Source organism: the organism of the source record quoted next, unplaced genomic scaffold (genome assembly GCF_019419815.1).
Source record: "Pyrus x bretschneideri cultivar Hongxiangsu unplaced genomic scaffold, Pyrus_bretschneideri_v1 Contig18, whole genome shotgun sequence".
Classification (NCBI taxonomy): Eukaryota; Viridiplantae; Streptophyta; class Magnoliopsida; order Rosales; family Rosaceae; genus Pyrus; species Pyrus x bretschneideri.
In genome coordinates this window covers 6,362,354-6,383,232 of record NW_025999479.1, presented here as the reverse complement: position 1 = coordinate 6,383,232, position 20,879 = coordinate 6,362,354, and the positions used below count along the sequence as shown (strand labels likewise).

General features: G+C 38.5%; 3 protein-coding genes and 2 pseudogenes across 4 annotated transcripts; 2 read left to right on the top strand and 3 right to left on the bottom strand.

Annotated features, from left to right (window-relative positions):
* The first annotated feature begins 2,330 nt into the window (after nucleotides 1–2,330).
* On the top strand, nucleotides 2,331–5,044 carry LOC103931589 (probable pectin methylesterase CGR2). The gene is made up of 7 exons (XM_009341107.3): nucleotides 2,331–2,508; nucleotides 2,685–2,837; nucleotides 3,028–3,067; nucleotides 3,268–3,306; nucleotides 3,464–3,838; nucleotides 4,208–4,263; nucleotides 4,613–5,044. Exons 2-7 carry the CDS (start codon nucleotides 2,724–2,726, stop codon nucleotides 4,763–4,765), a joined length of 777 nt encoding a protein of 258 aa, XP_009339382.2. The 5' UTR covers nucleotides 2,331–2,508; nucleotides 2,685–2,723; the 3' UTR covers nucleotides 4,766–5,044.
* Nucleotides 5,045–5,180: 136 nt separating this feature from the next.
* On the bottom strand, nucleotides 5,181–6,485 carry LOC103931607 (annotated as a pseudogene).
* A 4,621-nt stretch (nucleotides 6,486–11,106) lies between these two features.
* Nucleotides 11,107–13,099, bottom strand: LOC108865876 (annotated as a pseudogene).
* A 2,530-nt stretch (nucleotides 13,100–15,629) lies between these two features.
* Nucleotides 15,630–17,563, top strand: LOC103931588 (B3 domain-containing transcription factor VRN1). 2 transcript variants are annotated; one of them, XM_048582115.1, is made up of 4 exons: nucleotides 15,630–15,847; nucleotides 15,989–16,457; nucleotides 16,698–16,819; nucleotides 16,942–17,563. In XM_048582115.1, the coding sequence occupies exons 1-4, from the start codon at nucleotides 15,740–15,742 to the stop codon at nucleotides 17,185–17,187; spliced, it is 945 nt and encodes a 314-aa protein (XP_048438072.1). In that variant the 5' UTR covers nucleotides 15,630–15,739; the 3' UTR covers nucleotides 17,188–17,563. The 2 variants fall into 2 exon arrangements, with proteins under 2 accessions (XP_048438072.1, XP_009339380.2); XM_009341105.2 differs by having other exon boundaries at nucleotides 15,632–15,847; nucleotides 15,989–16,460.
* Nucleotides 17,564–19,811: 2,248 nt separating this feature from the next.
* On the bottom strand, nucleotides 19,812–20,360 carry LOC103931417. Its single transcript, XM_009340893.1, has one exon. It carries the CDS (start codon nucleotides 20,358–20,360, stop codon nucleotides 19,812–19,814), a length of 549 nt encoding a protein of 182 aa, XP_009339168.1.
* Nucleotides 20,361–20,879: the final 519 nt, after the last annotated feature.

Here is a 20,879-nt window from a genome sequence, read left to right as displayed (position 1 = left end):
ACAACCACAACTGCCATTACCACCACCATTTTGTCTTCACCATCGCCACCCATCGCCATTGCCACCACAACCACCACTGTCGTTGCCATTGCCTCTACTACCATTGTAACCTCCGCACCCCAACCACTACATGCCACCATACCCTCCCCCCTCTCTCCCCCCCCCCCACCACCCACCGCTGTTGTTGCCACCACCCCCACTACTATGTCAATTTTTGTGATGAGCGAGATAGTTGGATAAGTGCATCACAAAAGAAATGGAGTCACTTTACAAGAACTTTGTTTGGGAGTTAGTTCCTAAGCCCAAAGACATAAGCTAGTTGGATCCAAGTGGGTGTTTAGGAAAAAGGAAGGATTACATGAACAAAAGATCATTGGCATGAAAATTCAGAGAGGTGGGCAGGATTAGTGGTAGAATATCACAAGCCAAGTATATCCAGAAGGTGCTTGAGAAGTTCAACATGCTAGAAGTACAAGTAGTTTCGACTCATTTGGCAACTCACTTCAGATTTAGTGACCAACGATGTCTTAAGTCTAAGAAAGAGAAACAAGCGATGAAGAACTGCCATATGCTAATATTGTGAGCAACCTAATGTATGCAACGGTGTGCACACAACCTTACCTAGGTCAAGCAATCAATGTCGTTTCCAAGTACATGGTAAATCCAATAAGGCAACATTAGGATGCAATCAAGTAGATTCTGTGTCACTTAAAAATCTTGGCAACAAGGGATCTTATTGGAAAAGCAGAAAGAAAATTCATGGGTGTCGGGGTACGTTGATGCCAACTATGTAGGGGATTTGGACAAGAGAAGGTTTACTTCAAGTTATATTTTGTGCAGGTGGACCGATTAGTTAGAGGGCACTATACAGCCAATTATAACTTTGTCAACCACAGAAGCAGAGTATATTGCTCTGGCCAAAGTTAGAAATGAGGCAATTTGGCTTAATGGCTTGGTAAGCCAAATGGGAATCACTCAGGATTTCGTGAAGCTGAAATGTGATAATTAAAGTGCCATTCACTTGGCAAAGAATCTAGTTTTTCATGGAAGATCAAAGCATATTGAAGTGAGGTATTGCAGGATGCCTAAGGAGATTTGGTTGAAAAGGTTTACACGGATGACAATGCCGCATATTTCTTACCAAGATGCTAGTAAAAAAATTCAAGCATTGCTTGAACCTAAGCAATCTGGTTGATTGAGTAAGGGATGGAGCACTTTTTCACTTAAGGTGCAATGAGGCAAGAAGAAGTCTGCCAAGGTGAATGTTCTTGAAGATTTCCAGAGCCGCTTCATAAAGGTTCAAAGATACTCTGGAGTGCAACAATCAATACTTGGTTTGACTCACCAAGGTGGAGATTGATAAGAATTGGCTTGTCAATGTTAGTGTCTTATTTTGTTTTGAATTGTATTTGGAAAGCTAAAGGTGCACATATTCTTGTCCTGCAAGGATTCGGAAAGAATTAAGTTTTCTTGTATAATTAGATTAGGAACCCTAAAAATAGAAACAAGATAGGAATGTAAGTGTACTCTCATAGAGTAGGAAACTTAATATGAAAAAGGCATGTAAACTACACACTACTTATAAAATAGGGTAGGGGGTTTAGAGAAAAAAAAAGAGAAGAAAACAGAGACAATTGAGTTAGAGGATTAGTTATAGGGTCTACAAAAGCACCATACACTCTATTATTAATTCAAAGAAGCATAAATGAGAATTGGACGTAGGCAGAAGTTTTGCCAAACCAGTATATATCTTGCGTGTTTATAGTTATTCTCGATTTACTAAGTTTAGTTTGTTATCGGTTACATTAAAGCACAAGTTCCATAGAGAGTTGAATATCTTATATGGAAAACATTGTGCTCCCTTCAATACACCTTATTTATTTTTAACGAACAATATTATCTACACTATAGGAGTGTAAGAAATGGCCAAGCCTCACAATGAACTAGCAATAATGTGGTTCAAATTCGCCTTTGATGAAAATTGAGCTATGTTCAAATTCTTCATTTTATAATCTAAATTGACTTAAAATATCACTTGAATTAGGGGGGAAAGCCTTATTGTTATTTTTGTGAGTAATGCTACGGAGATTAAAATTTTTAAACCAAATTTGCAAATTAAATGATGTGGTTGTAGATGATTGGATTATTAATTAAATGTCGATTAACGTATTTATTTTTTATTAGTGACACATTATTTGATTTTCAATTTAATTTAAAAATTTTGACCACTCTAGTATTATTCTCTTTTTAGAACAGAATGTCCAAATATCCTTCAATTATTTGCAGGAACTAAAACAAGATCCCGCCGACACACAATGCCAATGCCGCGTGCTATAAACCCATACAAATATAGACATGCATTCCCACTCACTTCCTCAACTCTCTCTCTACTGCTAAAAGCAAAACGATTTTGTTTTCTGAAAAAAAATCCACAGATCTAAGAACCAAAGCCATTGCTGCTGATCAAATCCCTATTGTGCTGCTCCCGTTCGTCGATCTGAATCTGAGGTAACTCCAAAATTCGATCCAATTTCTCCGTTATTTGCAAAATTCAACTTTCTGTTTGTTTCGCGGGAAAATCTGAGAAGATCCAAATCGAATTGGACTTCGAAGCTTCGATTCACATTCATAACAGTAGATATGGATCTAATCCATAATCTGTAATTAATGCTCTCTGTGTACAGTAATTTTCGGACTCGTCTCCTATTAAAGAAGCAGCAGTCATGTCGAGGAGGGCGGTGGGATCCACGCGCCGCAATGGGAGCTTTCCGTTTTCCGGAGCCTTCAACTCTAAATCGAAGTCGTCGCCTTTGTTACCCATTGGCCTTGTAGTCGTGGTAAATTTTTTCGATTCGATTTTTCGATTTCTTGTATGCCAATTCATTGTAATGTAGTTTCTGTTCAGTGTTCAGTGGGTAGCTCCTACATTGTTTAGAAAGTCGCTTTTAAATTATGACGACGAATGGGAAAGATTATGAGTTTCGCGTTGTAACTGTGTTTTCTTTTGGTTTTTGGTTGAAATTTCAGGGAGCCATTCTTCTAATCGGCTATGTTTATAAGGGATCAGGTTTGTGTTAAATTGAATGCAATCTGCATTAGCAAATCCGATTCGCATTTAATGGTGTGAATTTGTTAATTCGATCTGCTAGCACTGCAATCATTATATTCAGATGTCTTTGGTTCTCGGAATTTAATTGCTTCCTATTTTAAGATTTTGATACTTACACATGAATGTGCTGATTGAAATGTTTGTTCTTGAAAATTCAGGTGTCCTCGGGGGTGCCAAAGTAGTTAGTAGAGTTGAAGGTGAGTTTGTGGTCTTTTTCTGCTTGTATTGTTACGTTCGTGTTGTACAATTTATCATTCCTGATGCCGGACTTTTTTCGTTTGTGTGAAGTGCGCTTGTTTGGGTTGACGATTTTTGTATAATAATAGCATTTTTGTCATTTGCTTCTATAATCAGGAGACTTCTCATGCACGCTAGAAGTTCAGAGAACAATACCTTTCCTAAAGAAAGCGTATAGTGGCAGCATGCACAAAGTTTTGCATATTGGCCCCGATACTTGTTCAGTTGTATCTGCATTGTTGAAAGATGAGGAAATTGAAGCATGGGGTGTAGAACCATATGAGATAGAGGATGCTGATAGGACTTGCAGGAGTCTTGTGCGCAAAGGCATTGTGCGGGTGGCTGATATAAAGTTCCATCTACCCTATAAAGCGAAGTCCTTTTCTCTTGTGATTGTCTCGGATGCTTTAGATTACCTCTCTCCGAAGTATCTGAACAGGACTCTTCCAGAATTGGCAAGGGTGTCTTCTGATGGCCTTGTTATTTTTTCAGGTATATTGTTCTATAATGTTCATATAGCTTGTGCAGTGTTAACGTTATAAAGCCTTCGTATAGTTTGTTAGTAGGAGTTTATGTCTGGAACTGATTAGACTCGTATGAGATAAATTGCACTTTGTCAAAAGATTGACAATGATATATTGCATTCTAGTACTTCTCTTTTGATTAATGCCTCGGCATACCATGAATTTGGAGATGTGTAGCCGTTTTAGTTCAGCCAGAAATACATTGATACAAGTGTTTCTGACTCAATGTTCGTTAACCTTTTTCTATTCCAGTAGAAAGTAATTTGTTTTTTTTTTAATCTTTTGATTTTGGTAACAATCATTTCTAATTTCACTGCTATTTTACTTTTATGTTTAGGTTTCCCTGGCCAACAGAAAGCTAAGGTTTCTGAGCTATCCAAATTCGGACGTCCAGTAAGTGATCATATGCTGCCTTTATGATGTCATCATGCTACTTTGTAACTGTTGGATTACTACTCTTACCTATGTGGGGTTTCCTACATTCTGTAAAGTTGATGGTCATTACTCCTGATGCTTATCGTTTACTTGAGTTTAAAATGATAAGCATGTTTCAATCGAAGTGCATTAGTTGGTAAAATGAAGGGGCTATATGAACCCTAATCCTTCTTTTAACTTGAAATAAGTAAAAGATATGCTAGCGATGTAGCATTTGTGATCACTTATGCTCCATTTTTGGTTGTTTAGTCATCAGTTTGTATTGCCGGTTGACCTTATGACTGATATTATCTTTGTTTTCTGTTAGGCCAAAATGCGGAGCTCCTCTTGGTGGATACGTTATTTTGTCCAGACCAGCTTAGAAGAAAATGAAGCTGCCAACAAGAAGTTCGAGCAGGCAACATCAAAGGAATCATACCAGCCAAGCTGCCAAGTGTTTCACCTTAACTCATATCACTAATACACTATCATAGCTTCATTTATTCACAAGTTTTGGTATGCGTAACATGGCTGATACAGGTAAAATTTGTTTTAGCTGTCGTATAAAAGCAAGCCCTCTACTGGGTTAATTTTTAATTTTTATATGATACGTCAAGGACATCGACTTTTGTTGTCAACGATAGAGTCACTATTGATTGACATAGTTGATTGAATATACAGGGTGATTTGTATTAAGGCCTCGAACTGATCTGTATTCCGTTTGATATAAAACGGTTGTATCAAGGAAATTTGTTTTACACACCATGCTTTCTTTCTTTCTTGGAATCCTTCAGCTCCACTTCTTCACTAGCAATTTTGTTTGTCTGGCTTGAAAAAAGGTTTGTTCTATAGCTGTATGAGAATGTAATTGTAATGAAAAATCGGTGACATCGTGTTTGCAGAAGCTGCAACTTCATTTTATGGAGAAAGAAAACTGAAATTCACATACACTGTCACCAATAATCCGCACAAGAGCAATGTCCGTCCTTAAAGCAATGAAACCTGTGGGCATCTCGCACAGTGATTTCTCTCCCAGCAATGGCAGAGATAAATTTGGTTGCATTGTGGCAGTCCCCACAAATCCTCAGGTTCTTCACCACAAGTAAAGGCTCCCACTCTCTCGTCGAGAGCAACCCAAACGCATCCGCTAGCTTTTCGCTGTGATGACCTAACCTTATCTCCCCCACTTCTTGCAGACTCATCATCCTTTACCAAGGTCCATCGTAAATAAGGCACATAGCCCGCTCGCTTCATCTTCCTCAACATCTCCTCCAAGTATTCATGAATTTCTTTGATCATCGGGTGGTAAATCTCTTCAGCCACAAAAACATGTACCCTTGTATTCACCTCGATCCAACTACAACCTGGTTTCCTCTTCACTCCTCTATCTCGCATATGCTTTCTAATTGTTGCTAGCTCTTCCCATTTGCCTGCTCTAGGAGCAGCATTTAGAGGTTCCAGCTGAAGAAGCTGGTTGGATGCCTTTACTGCTAGTTCAATATTTCCATGCGTTCTACAGGCGCCGAGTAATGTAGCCCAGCCAATGGAGCCAGGGCAGAATGGCATCATCTCGATGAGTCTCTCAACTTCACTCAGTTTGCCTGCTCGACCTAAAAGATCAATCATGCATATTGGAAGTTGTCTAATGTACTTTAGGGTTTCGGGTTGCATGCATGGCTGAGTGTGATTTCTTAGTGACATGTTGTCAACTCCTTAATTCATGGAGTTGGTATTTAACTTCCCAAAGTATTTTGTAAGGATCTCAAGGATGGGTTGTCATCCTCACTTTAGCTAAGTTATGGGCTAAAGTGATGGTCTTAACCCTACTCTCTTGTCTTCCCATACCTTGTCTTGTCCCTTACCTCTTAGGACTTCCTACTTACTTGTAGGAGCTTCTTTCCTTATTTTATTCTTCTTGCTTCTCACCGGTCTAGGGCAGGTTCTTAGGGATTGTGTTTGCTCCTCCCATGTAACTTCTCTTTGTGTTTCTTTATAAGAGTGTTCTCACTCTCTTGTAATACTTACAATGAATATACATCTCAATCTTTGAAAAGCAACATGGTATCAGAGCAGGAACTTTAACCTGCTCCTGCTATACTGCTTTCCAAAAGTTTTCAATCTCAAAAATGTCTCAAGAAAATCCGGCAGCATCAACGGCTGATAGCTCTCCGGAAATTTCCTCCGTAAATGTGCATGAAGTGGATGTCAACCCAAATCAAAGGTTAAGCTCAGTCGTATTGAATGAGTTCAATTACTTGCCATGGTCAAGAGCTGTGTCGTTGGCATTGGGTGGCAGGTCCAAGTTAGGGTTCATAAATGGAAGCATCAAAGTTCCTGATACTTCCTCGTCAAACTATGAATCCTGGCTGAGCAAGGATCAGCTAGTGATGTCATGGCTCTTGAATTCCATGGAGCGAAAGCTAGCTGAAATTTTCAGCTACTCCGAATCCTCTTATCAACTATGGGAAGTAGTCAAGGAAATGTATGGCAGCCAAAATAATGCTGCTCGGGTCTTCCAATTAAAAAAGGACATCTCTGATCTGCAACAAGATGGTAAGTCATTCGTGCAACTCCTGGGAAGCATAAAGACCATGTGGAACGAGTTGGAAACCTATCGTCCTCATACGACCGATGCAGCGTTGCTATGAAAGAGGGCAGAAGAAGACAAGATATTCCAACTCTTGTCCAGTCTTGACTCAACATATGAAGATCTGCGATGTCACATGCTCATGAACACTGAACTACCTTCCTTTCCAAGTGTGTGTGCAACGATTCAACGTGAGGAAGTAAGAAGGAAAGTCATGAACATGAGTACAATGCCAAATGTACCTGAGTCTAGGGCATATGTAACCAACGAAAGAAGGTACAAAGGAAAGCACCCTCACCTAAAGTGTCAACACTGCAATAACACAGGTCATGTTAGGGACACATGCTGGATTTTACATCCAGAATTAAAGCCTGACTTCATGAAGGGTGTACAAAGAGTGAATCGTACTCCACATCAAGCAAATCATTCATCCACCTTCATCTCCAACAAGTCAAATTCATTCAAGAACTTCACAGCAAATCCAACAGAACTCATGAATGAGTTCATGTCATTTCTTCAAGGCAAGAAAGGAGGTGCTCAAAGAGACAGTACTAATAGCATGGAAGAAGGAACATCGACAGCAATGCTTGGCAAGTTTACAGGATTCTTGACAGACACAAATCCTGTACCCCAAGAAGACATGCCAGGAATTATGAAAGCCTTTAAAACTGCTCTCAAATTAAATATGTTGCATGATTTTTGGGTTATAGATTCAGGTGCCACAGATCATATGACTAACCATGGGTCTAATTCTCAAAAGTTTGAAAGATTGACAAAACCTTCTCAAGTCTCAATAGCAGATGGAAATCACGTAAAGGTTTTAGGGAGAGAAAAAATCAAGTTGATGTCTGATGAAATCGAGTCAGTATCATTGTATGTTCCTTCCTTCCCATTCCAACTTCTATCTGTGGGAAGGATCACAAATACCTTGAATTGTTTAGCCATTTTTTCTCCTCACAATGTGATTTTTCAGGACTGTGCCACAAAAAGGACGATTAGTGAAGGGTTTTACTTAGATGGTCTCTATTACATGTCAAAGAGCAATCCCAGAGGCTTTCAAGCCAAGTTCGACTCCACTCGTGATACTTGGTTGTGGCATCAACGTTTAGCTCATCCTTCCTCACCCATTTTGTCAGCTTTATTCCCAAACTTAGGAAAGGATGATATGATTTGTGAAACTTGTCACTTGTCTAAAGACACTAGATTATCCTCTAAATCTTCTCTTTCTAGAACAAGTAAGTGTTTTGAACTAGTTCATTCCGATGTATGGGGACCAACTAGTGAATCTTTTGATGGTTACAAGTATTTTGTGATTTTTGTGGATGATTTCTCTCGAGTCACATGGTTGTATCTGCTAAAGTCTAAGAGTGAAGTTGTAGAAGTATTTAAAGATTTCCATAACCTTGTAAAAAACCATTTCTCATCTCAAATACAAACCTTACGATCTGACAATGGCACCGAATACATGTCCCATATCATGAAACATTATTTGAGTGCACATGGCATCATGCATCAAACGAGTTGTGTTGGAACCCCTCAACAAAATGGGGTAGCCGAACGAAAAAACCGAGATCTTCTTGAGAAAACAAGAGCACTGATGTTGCAAATGCATGTACCAAAGAGTTTTTGGTCCCAAGGTGTTATGACAGCTGCATACATCATCAATAGGTTACCTAGTCGAGTCTTGGAACTCAAGTCTCCCCTAGAGGTCCTGAAAGGAAGAAAAATTGATGTCTCACATCTTAAAGTGTTTGGTTGCATTTGTTTTGTGCATGTTCAATCTCAATACCGAGATAAATTGGATCCCAGAGCTGCTAAATGTATCTTTCTTGGTTATTCATCTACTCAAAAGGGATATAAGTGCTATAATCCCCAACTAAGGAAAGTGATTGTGTCAAAAGATGTTAGGTTCCATGAGACTAACTCTTTTTTTAATAAAGCAAGTGAAATCATAGACCAAAGGGATGGCATCCTGGACCTGTTCCCATTACCAAGAATCGGACCTGAGGATCTACATCACCAAGAGCTCAGTCATGACAACACTGATACTGGTCTCCAAAGCTCTCAGCCTGATGGTTTCATACAAGATGAAGGCAGCGAGAACCAAGAAAACCCTCAAGATGTTGCTGAAAGGTTACACGAGAGTGAGCCATCTCTCCCAGAACCTCGACGCAATCTTCGGCGTGATAGGCAGCCCCCCACCAGGTTCCAAGATTTTGATATATATAAGCCAAAGCATCCAATGTCAAGTTATGTGTCATATCAACAGGTGACCCCATCGCATGCTGCCTTTCTTAACAACATTTCCAGTTACAGGGAGCCTCAAAGTTTCCATGAGGCTAATAATCAGGCTGTGTGGCAAAAAGCAATGAGAGATGAACTCAAAGCTCTAGACCAGCACAACACCTGGAGCATCACCAAACTTCCAACAGGAAAAAGGGCAGTGGGTTGCAAGTGGATCTATAAGATCAAGTTTAATGCAGATGGTTCAATCGAGAGGCATAAAGCTAGGCTAGTGGCTCGGGGGTTCACTCAAACTTTTGAGGTGGACTACAAAGAAACATTCGCGCCTGTTGCAAAAATGAACTCAGTTAGGGTGTTATTGTCTGTTGCTGTCAATAAAGGTTGGTCTATGTATCAAATGGACGTAAAGAACGCCTTTCTTCACGGTGATCTCGAAGAAGAAGTTTACATGCGATTGCCTCCTGGACATCCTCAAAGTCAAGTCCCTGATCTGGTGTGTAAGTTACATAAGTCCATTTATGGACTGAAGCAATCGCCTCGTGCTTGGTATGCTAAACTAAGTTCAGTCCTTCATAGTGCTGGTTTCAAAAGAAGTGGTGCTGATTTATCATTATTTGTTCGTACTGGAGCTGGTGGGAAATTAGTGGTGCTGATTTATGTGGACGATTTAATAATCACAGGTGATAATGCTGCTGAGATCTTCAAACTCAAACAGTCACTTCAACAAAAGTTTGCGATTAAAGATCTTGGGGTGTTGAAATATTTTCTTGGAATTGCAATGGCATCTTCTCACAAGGGTTTATTTCTTAATCAACGAAAATATGTCATGGATCTTCTCAAGGATGCTAACATGAGTGAGTCCAAGCCTGCCACTACTCCTCTCGATAGCAAGCTTAAACTTAACGTGGGCGGAACTCCACTCTCAAATATCAGTTCATACCAGAGGCTCGTGGGTAAGCTAATCTACCTAACTATCACCAGACCCGATATCTCATATGCAGTGAGCATTGTCAGTCAATTCATGCACACTCCTTCCATCGATCATTTGAATCTTGTAAAGAGGATCTTACGTTACTTGAAAGGGTCTGTTGGTCGTGGTATTCTCATGACAAAGAATGATCACACTCACATCATGGGATACTGTGATGCAGATTGGGCAGGCAATGCCATTGATCGCAAATCCACTAGTGGTTACTGCACCTTTGTTGGTGGAAACTTGGTCACCTGGAAAAGTAAGAAGCAAACTGTCATTGCCAGATCCAGTGCCGAAGCTGAGTATCGTGCAATGGCTTCAATAGCATGTGAATTAATCTGGCTCAAGGGTCTTCTAAGCGATTTAGGGTTTTCTGCAACTCTTCCCATGTCTCTATTCTGTGACAACCAAGCTGCCATGCACATAGCTTCCAATCCCGTGTTTCACGAACGAAAGAAGCACATTGAAGTTGACTGTCATTACATTCGTGAGCAGGTGCAATCACAAGTAATTCAGACACACTACACCAGAAGCTCCGACCAATTGGCTGACATTCTCACAAAGCCCTTGCCTTCTCATCAGTTTCAGCGACTTCTGTCCAAGCTTGGATCCATCAACCTTCTGGATCTAGCTTGAGGGGGAGTATTGGAAGTTGTCTAATGTACTTTAGGGTTTCGGGTTGCATGCATGGCTGAGTGTGATTTCTTAGTGACATGTTGTCAACTCCTTAATTCATGGAATTGGTATTTAACTTCCCAAAGTATTTTGTAAGGATCTCAAGGATGGGTTGTCATCCTCACTTTAGCTAAGTTATGGGCTAAAGTGATGGTCTTAACCCTACTCTCTTGTCTTCCCATACCTTGTCTTGTCCCTTACCTCTTAGGACTTCCTACTTACTTGTAGGAGCTTCTTTCCTTATTTTATTCTTCTTGCTTCTCATGGGTCTAGGGCAGGTTCTTAGGGATTGTGTTTGCTTCTCCCTTGTAACTTCTCTTTGTGTTTCTTTATAAGAGTGTTCTCACTCTCTTGTAATACTTACAATGAATATACATCTCAATCTTTGAAAAGCAACAATGCATGAATAGTGTTCTGCTTCCGGTTCAATCCCGAACTTCTCCTTCATCATATTGAAATACTTCTGACCCTCCTCAACTTTTCCAGTGTGAGCACAAGCAGAAGGGACAGAGATAAAGGTTACCCTTGTAGGAACAATATCCATCTGAAGCATCTGTTCAAATAGCCGTAGCGATTCTCTTCCGATCCCATGCTGTGCAAAACCTGCAATGATTGAATTCAAAGAGAGAGTGTTATGCTCTGGCATTCTATCAAATAACCTTCTTGCATCGCAAAGATTTCCGCACTTCAAGTACATTGCAACAATAGCTTTATTCACCGAAATTTTATTTGAAGGGATGTCAGATTTGATTTGTAAGGCATGAATCTGCTTTCCCTGAGAGAGGGATGACAAATTGGAGCATGCGCTAATCACACAGACGAAGCTGCAATCATCAGGGCTGTGACCAACGCATTGCATTTGCCGGAAACAATGAAGAGCGTCTTCAGAGTACTCATCATTTTGAGAATACCCAGAAATCATCGTGTTCCAAAGAAACAAATCCGGAAAAGGGATCTCTTGAAACACTTTCCTGCATTCCGACATGCCGCCAGCACACCTTGAATATAAATCAATCAAGCCATTCCCAACATGCGAATTCTGGTGGAAACCAGTTTTGATCAACTTAGCATGAAACTAAAGTCCACCCAACAAGTCCTCCACACACGTAAATGCAGTCAAAACACTTGCCAATGTAAACATGTCGACATTGAACCCCCTCCGAACCATTTCCTGCAACAATCCCAGCGCTTTCAGTCCTTGGTGGTGCTGGCCACACGCCACAATCATCGAATTCCAAGACACTTCATCTCTCACCTCTCCCATCACCAAGAACACCCACTTCGCCTCTTCCTAAAACCCATTTCTACTGTAGTACGTTACAAGAGAATTGTTTACCGAAACATATGAATCAAAGCCACCTGACACGACCGCGGAATGCAGTTGCCTAAGCAAACTGACATCATCGCCACAGCCCGTGATCGCAACAGAGATGGTAAACCCATCCATGTCAAGACCCAAATTTCTCATCCCAGCGAGCAAGCTCAATGCCGGCTCAGTCTCTCCCTTATATAGGAGACCAACACTCAACTCGAATAGTTCAACCCAAAAACTACGTATTTTGGAGGCAATTCTTCGGCTAGAAGGCTTAACTCCCCGTGCAATCAACCAGATAGTCTTGTGTTTCTACTGGGATCATGCAATGGTTTGGCATTAGTATCTCTAGATTCTTATGAAAACTTGTCTATCTGGAACCCATCAACTGGATTCCTCCACCACTTACATAACCCAGGTTTACTGGGAGTAGGGGACAAAAAAATTTGCAAACATGTGGTTTCAGCTATGTATCAGCCACAAATGACTGCAAAGCTTTCATTGGTTATTTTAGTTATGAAGATGATGTGTGGACGTTCCGGGTGAGTTGTTGATCTTCTCCTTGAGAGCCAACTCCTGGGAAAAGATTGAAGAACCTCACCCTTGTTACTTGTACTATGAGCCCCAAGTCTTCCGAGTATGAGTCGGTAGCGGGTTTGACACCGACCTTTCATACGGAAAGCAGTACAGTTGTGGCGATACGGTATATATGGAAGAAATAAGTTGATAAGGATTGACAGGTATAAAAATGTTGAGGTTTGCAGTCACCAATATACTGCAGAGGATGTTTTACGTTCTTCCATCCAGTATGACGAGATCCTAATTTCTCTTGTTGAGTACCAAAACCCAGCACAAGGCAAATAAACAAATGGGAAATATCATACATGATTATTTGCGGTTTAATTAAAGTTGTCGTTCATTGTTTGCCAATCCACTGGCACTGTTTTTGATTACTCAAATCTCCCAAATAATGCGGATGATTATGTTGAGATTTTCGATGATTTGCAAAAACAACCCCAGGCCAATAAGTTTTGACTACTTCAGCCAAAGTTCATCCCGAGTTTTATCTTATTCTCTAACTTATTTTATTCAGATTGTATTTCTTGCATGCAAAAGGATTTCCACGTAGTCTTTATAAATTTGGAGGGAATCTCTCCTTTACGAAGATTGGTAAAACGATATAGAGATATGCAAAAGGATTTGCACATGATCTTTATAGATTTAGAAAATCGTATGATAGGGTCTCAAGAGAAGTTATTTAGAGGATTCTAGAGAAAAAGAAGTACGAGTAGCATATGTATGATGGAGAAAGGATATCGGTAAAAAATCATGAAGGACCAACCAAAAGCTTTTCCATAACCATAGGGTTACACCAAGACTTAGCTTTAAGTCTTACCTTTTGGCATTGTTAAAGGATGAGTTAATGAGACATATTCAAGATGATATCCCTAGGTGTCTACTTTTTGCAAATGTTATAGTGATGATAGATAAAACGCATGAGGGAGTAAATGTGATGCTTAACCTTTGGCGGAAAGTGTTGGACTCTAAAGGTCTTCGCCTAAGTAGGTCAAAGATAGAATATACGTCATGCAAGCTGGAATGAGGGTTCAAATGAGATAGGGGGTGAAGATTGGAGATCAAGAAGTACCAAAGAGTTAGCGCTTTCATTATCTTGGATCTATATTGCAAAAGAACGAAGTATTAGATGAAGATCTCAACCATAGAATAAAAGTTGGATAGATGAAGTGGAAGAGTGCATGGGGTGTGTTGTGAAATTATCGTATGCTACTAAAGCTCAAGGGAAAATTTCATAGAACACCAATAAGGCTAGCCATGTTTTACGGCATGGAATGTTGAGCGGTTAGGTATCTACACATCCAAAAAATGAGTGTTGTAGAGAAGAGAATGCTTTGTTGGATGTGTTGGTACATGAGAAATGACATGATTAAGAATGAGGTTACCCGACGTAAGGTAGGAGTGGTCGCAATTGAATATAAGATGAGAGAAAATCGATTAAGGTGGTTTTGATATATGAACCGAAGACCTATAGATGCTTTGTTTAGAAAATGCGGTTGTGAGACTGAGGATTAGAGCAAAAGCAGTAGAGGAAGACCTATAAAGACTTGGAAAAAGACCTTAAGAAATGACATGAGGTACTTGGAGCTAACGGAAGACTTGGTGCAAAACCGAGCGTAACGGTGTTCTAGAATTCATACAACCAAAGAATAAGTGTAGCTCCTCCAAGATGAAGAAGAATACAGTGTAAGAGTGTTTTAAAGTTTAACCTGTGTTTTAGCATGATTATCCTACCAACTTAATTTAACTTTTGAACAAACACAAACAAGTTTCAGGAGCAAAGATAATAGGAAATTTGAAAAAAAAAAAAAAATTAATAAAAAAAAAAACAAAGATAATAGAAATTTTGAAAAATTATGTCCTTAAAGCAATTGCATGCTTTAGCCTTGGGGTATAGTTTGGTAACTTTAAGTTATTTTGTTTACCCAGATCAATTAACCAATTGGAGAAGTAAATTACCATTCTCATAAGGTTTGTGCTATTTAGATACCATTTTTTTATCTCTTACAGATCTTTATTAATTTTATTTATTGATCTTCTTCAATTCATTTGATCTGACGATCGAAAATTAAGAGGGGTGTGTGAGAGATAAAATTGGATGTGTGGATAGTACCACCCTTCTCATAATTGCATGATGAGTTATACGCTTTGTGTATTTTAGTGATGATCTTAGCCTAATTTAAACTTGGCGGGGAAAATTTTGAATTTGAGTAGAGCACATTTGATCTAGCGAACGTGGCTATAGCATCCACGTCTATACTATAATTTCATGTTACAAATTTTATGGCGCATACTTAGTGTAATATAACAAGTTATAGTGAACTAAACAAGTTATATGGAACTTAATTACTAAAGTTGGAACTACATCCTTCTCACTGTTAGGATGGAATTATATAACGGGAGTATTTTTTTTATCACCACCTTAACTTTTTTGTATGGTGAAAAGACACATGACAAATGATTAGGTGTATGGTGAATATATACACCCTTATATAACTGTGAACGAACCCTTACAAGTTACAAATGTTACAAGAATCTCTTTTGCATATTTCGTGAAAAGTCCTTATACCATTTATTTGTTTTTGTGTTACATTTGTTTTCTTTATCTCAGTCGATTAACCTACTGCACATGTCATACTCTTTTTCCTAATAATACTTGTATTATTTCCTGGAAGATGAACTCACTCTCTCACTTATGATTTTTAATGGTTTTGGAATTTCTTCTTTTTACTTCAATACAAAATTTTCTTATGAATTATTATCCCTTATCATAGAAAGAAATTCAACTTTACACACATGCATTTGACCTTCTTGCTGAGGAGTAATGGCTTTGCCAACCTTGGTCTTAATCCAATTGCCATTTCCATGCACACAGCTAATTTCAGCGCTTTGAGATATAGGGAAACAAATAGACTCAACACACCCTAATTGACCATAAGTTATTAAAAAAATAATAATCATTGCTGAGGTTGAGTGGATTGGTTGGTTTTACATTTATTTCATTTTTCATCTAACAATTTCATTCATTGTGACCTTCTCCTAATTCACCGTCAGATTAGAACAAGAAAATACTGCAATTTCTTCAACAATGGCTTGTTTAACCCAGGAAACTGATGACTGCCCGACCACATATTCCCCTACCACTCCCCATTTCTTCAAGATCATTGTAAATGACACTTCCAAATACAACAAAATTGTAAGCACCTCTCTCTTTCTCTCTCATGTTTGCTGCAGTAGTTAGGTTATACAGTATTGACATGATTCATTTCTTAGACACAAAAGATCAACTAATTTTTCACACTTCAAAATTAAAGTCGAAACTTTCTCTGTTTTGCAGAAAATTCCAACGAAATTTGTGATGAAATATGGAGATGGTCTGTCAAATTCAGTAGTTCTTAAGGTTCCAAGTGGTTTGGAATGGGAGATGGAACCTAGAAGATATGATGGTGAGGTTTGGTTTGAGAAAGGTTGGCCAGACTTCTCACATTTTTACTCTCTAGACTTTGCTTACTGGCTGGTTTTTGGGTACGAAGGGAACTCAAAATTCCTGGTTCGCATATTTGATAGAAGCTGCACAGAGATTGACTATCCACTACAAACTCCTGAGGAGGAAGAAACTGATGAAGATTCCATTTCCAATAATTCTGATCATGATTCTAGTGATGATGCTCGTGATGATTATGAGGCTTATTCTGGCGATGATTCTGTTCAAATCTTAGACGAATTTTCACCCTGCCAAAGAGAAACAAAAGGGAGATCTCCATTGCCGTGTCCTCGACCTCACAAGGAGAATATAACAAGTTCAGGTGGTAAGGCAAAAACCAATATCAAACTTGTACAATGTGGTTCCATAGCTATACATACCAATCAGAAATTCTGATTCTGTGAAATGATGCTCAAGATATCAATGAAAAACAAAGATCCACAATGACCGATATCAGAAGCGGAAGTTACAAATTTTAATTTTATTCCCTATTTTTTTCCTTATTGTGTTTTCTGCGTCATTCTTGTTTAACTTAAAATATCCTCATTATATTCTTTAACAGGCAAAGCTGGTCCCTCTGCAAGGGCAAAGGCTAAAGCTCTTCAGATGGTTAGTTCCTTTACATCTGAATACCCTTTTCTCAAGGTTGCCATGCAGCCCACATATCTCCAATATTGCTATTTGGTAAGCTTGCTATAAAGCCCTCAAAAATTTGGTTAACATATCTATCCCTACCGAGAAAATTTAATCGTAAGCATTCTTGCCTAAATTATTGACTTTCTGCATTACCCCTTTTGTTTTTCCAGAGCTTGCGATCCAAGTTTGTCAAGAAACATCTTAGCAAGACTTGTGATCATGTCTTCCTTCGGCGTTCAGATGGGAGAACTTGGCGTGTCAAACTAGAACAATATGAGACTGGAAGATGCAGATTGCTGAGTGGTTGGAAGAAATTTGTGCAAGAGAATAGTTTGGCGATTGGTGATGTGTGTGTATTTGTGTTGATTGACAACATCAAACCTTTATTCAATGTTATCTTCTTCCCCACCGCGTAGAAAGCTGCAAATTGCACCTCCAATAATTGCAAGAGAAGAGTGATGGATGAAGTCGTTGAAGTTGAATATTGCAACATGAATACTACCTAGTTTAAGATCATTATAGATATAGTTCTTTATGCAGAAGTATCTAGTTAGTTCTTGATTTCTTTCTATTAGAAAGAGAAGCAACAAGATGATCGGTCGAGTCTCCTACTGTCTTGGGCATTCCCCTAAATTTCTAGTCTACTTTATGATTGATCATTCTGTTTATTCAAATATTAGTTAATCTGTGCATGTTTACTTTCCTTTATTAATCCATCATGTTCTTGGTTCTCCATTGAAGCAGATTGAGCCAGTTTTTAATATTATTTATCATGTTCGAGCCTTTGTTTGATGTACACGGCAAGTTGTGGAACGATATCGTTTGTGAAATTTGACTGGAAATCCTTTCAGCTTTAAACAAATCCAAGGTTTTCAACAAAACTCAGGGGATACAAGAAGATCATACTTCTAACACTGCAAATGGAATGGAAATGTTTAATGAAAATGTTTGCCATGCTGATGGTGCACATATGTTGCCTGAAAATGTTTGATTATCCTAACTGTAACTTACATATTTATTGGAATCCTTTTAGTACTTTGCAATAATATACAGCACAAGCTTGGCGATAATTCTTCTTCTTCACTGATGATTCGGGTTGACTTGAATCCCAAGAGGTTTGAGAAAGGTATTGATAATTTTTGTCCATTTTGATTTACCATGACTTAACAGGTAGTTTACTGGGATAAAATGGAAAACATTTTATCCTTTACAGAAGGACAATGACAAACCTATACAGAAGATGAAAAATCATGGCGTTCTTAGTAGATGTCGTCGTATATATCAACATAGATAATCAAGTTTTACAGCTTTCTAACTTATAAATTTGATTTTTGAAACCAACATGTTATTACTAAGATGACCAATGGTGGAGTTCACAGGAGGATAGCAAATCTCAAGTTTGTGCACAGTCAATCTTCTAAATCAGGTTCAATTGTGCCTCAAATATATTGTCTTGCACCATTTCCTTTTCTACTTATGGTACAAGAAATCAGGATTCAATTTTGAATCGTTGTGCAGGTACATTTTTGTCACATCACCAACTACTACTACTACACCTGAGGGACAATTAAACAATCGTATTCTCAAATCCATACAAAAAAAAAAAAAAAAAATCATGTAAATTGTAATAGTTAGGACTTAGAAATTTCGATTTGCATGGTACATAGACTCTTAATGTAAATCTAATAGAATATAGATGAAACTAAAAAACTTATTTCACCATGTGAATTTAATTGCTTTGATTGATTTCTAAATAATTTAGAAACGGGTGTGTTAAATTGTGGGTTACAATTTGAAAACCCGCAGTAGAGCGCGGGCATATTTGCTAGTTATCCCCAAAAAGTGTAAGCCATTTCAGTAGCCAGTACAATTCTAGCCGGGTTTGACATTTTCCTATAAAATTCTAGGATTTATGTCAATAATTTCTCAGTCTAATTGTCTAAGTAGTTAGGCCATCTCCAACCGAAGGGTCTAGTAGAGAGCCGGAGGGTTGAAAATAGTCCGAAAATCGTCTTCAACCGAGGGTCAGGCTAAAGGGCCAACCGTCCGGCCCAAACTAGCCAACCAACCGGCCCTGGCAAAATTTGCCCTTTTTTTTAAAATTTTTTTTTTTACAAAATTTAAAAAAAAATCTTTTTTTTTTCCTATAACTTCCTAAGCCATTAAACAACATTAAATAACATTAAGTAACATGAAACAACATTAAACAATATTAAACAACATTAAATAACATTAAACAACATAAAAATTATACAACATAAAAAAAACACTTAACAGCATGAAACTTAAACAACATTTTTAAGAACATTTAACAACATAAAACTTAAACGTCTATTCCATACTTCTTTTGGCCCTCTTTTGGCCCAAAGATGTGCAACAAGATCTTGTTGTAGGTATTTGTTTGTAGTACGGGAACGTATCATAACGCCTCATGTACTTATTTAAAGAGATACTACCAGTTCTTGGATTGAAAGGCAAATTAGGCCAATCATATATTTTTGCACGAGCCCTTCTTAACCTATTTGGATCATTTTGGTTGTCATCAGACTCTCCATCAATATACCCATCTCACTCATCCTCCACAATCATGTTGTGTAATATGATTAAAGACATCATGATGGGAGTCCAAATTTTCTTGACTCCACCTTCTTGCCGGTTCCTTGATGATCTTCCACCATGTTTGTATATTACCGAAAGCCCTTTCAACATCTTTCCAGTATGCCTTTTAGTGTAAGGTAAAACACTTTTTGGCATCATTTGCAGGGTTTGGAATTGCTTGGACAAGTGTCGCCCACTTTGGGTAGATGTCGTCTACCAAGTAATACCCCATATTGTACCAATGACCGTTAATGTAGTAATCAAGTTGAGATGATTTACCTTCCGTCAGGTTATTGAAGAAGGGTGAACGCCCAAGAACTACAATGTCATTTTGGGATCCAAGGACTTCAAAGAAATCATGCCATATCCATATGTCATACAAGACAACCGCCTCTAACACAATAATTGGCTTTCTCAGCCTTTCGCTAAAGCTTCATTGCCATTAGGTGGGACAGTTCTTCCAATTCCAATGGATGCAGTCTAATGACCCTATCATGCCCATAAAACCATAGTCTTCAGCTTTGCGAATAAGCCAATCCATATCTTCTTGATTTGGCTCACGGAGGTACTCCTCTTTGTAAAGATAAGTAATTGTGTCATAGAATTCAGTAAGAGTATCAAGGCATGTAGACTCAGACATACTGTATGTATCATCCATCACATCAGCTGGGTAGGCATAAGCCATCATTCGGAGTGCAATAGTAACCTTCTGATGAGGTAAGAAACCAGGGCGGCCTGCTCTGTTCTGCTTCTGTTGAAAGTATGGATTGACATGTTGGACATCATGAAGTAAACGCTCGAACACAAAACGTCTCATCCGAAAGCGACGTCTAAAATCCTCTTCTGTGTACATCGAGTTGGGGTTGAAGTAGTTGTTCATCAGATTATCATGAGCCATCTCTCTGTTTCGTGATTTGTAAGAGCGACAAGCAACAAAGCCACCCCATTGAGGTTGTTCCTCAGTTGGCTGACATACCATGGATGCAGCCATGGCTGCCACATATTTTCTGTTGCACCATGCTTCATGTTCTTCATCAGACTCCTCATCTTCTCATCTCATCTGCGCCCATTTTTCTACTAATTCGGAATTGGATTCAGACCCCCAGTTGGAATTCAAAGAGGATCCAAAGTTGGAATTCATTGCAAACTTGAATTGAAAGAGATTAAATTGAAAGAGTTTGAATTAAAAGAGATTGAATTCAAATGTGTGTGAATTATAACCCAATATCCACCATATTTATAGCCCAAAAAATTTCAAATCCAATGGCTAGTTGACATCAGTTACCGTTGGATTTGAATTCTTTCTTTTGGCCAATTTTTTTTTTAAAAAAAATTCTCATTTTTTCCTATAAATTTAAGTTGTTATAGTTTTTAAATTTAACTTGTAGTTTTTAAATTTAAGTTGTTGTAGTTTTTAATTTAAGTGGTTGTAGTTGTTAAATTTAAATAATAAATTATGTTTGGCCCTTTGGCCCTCGGTTAGAGATGTTTTTTTTTGACAGGGCTAAAA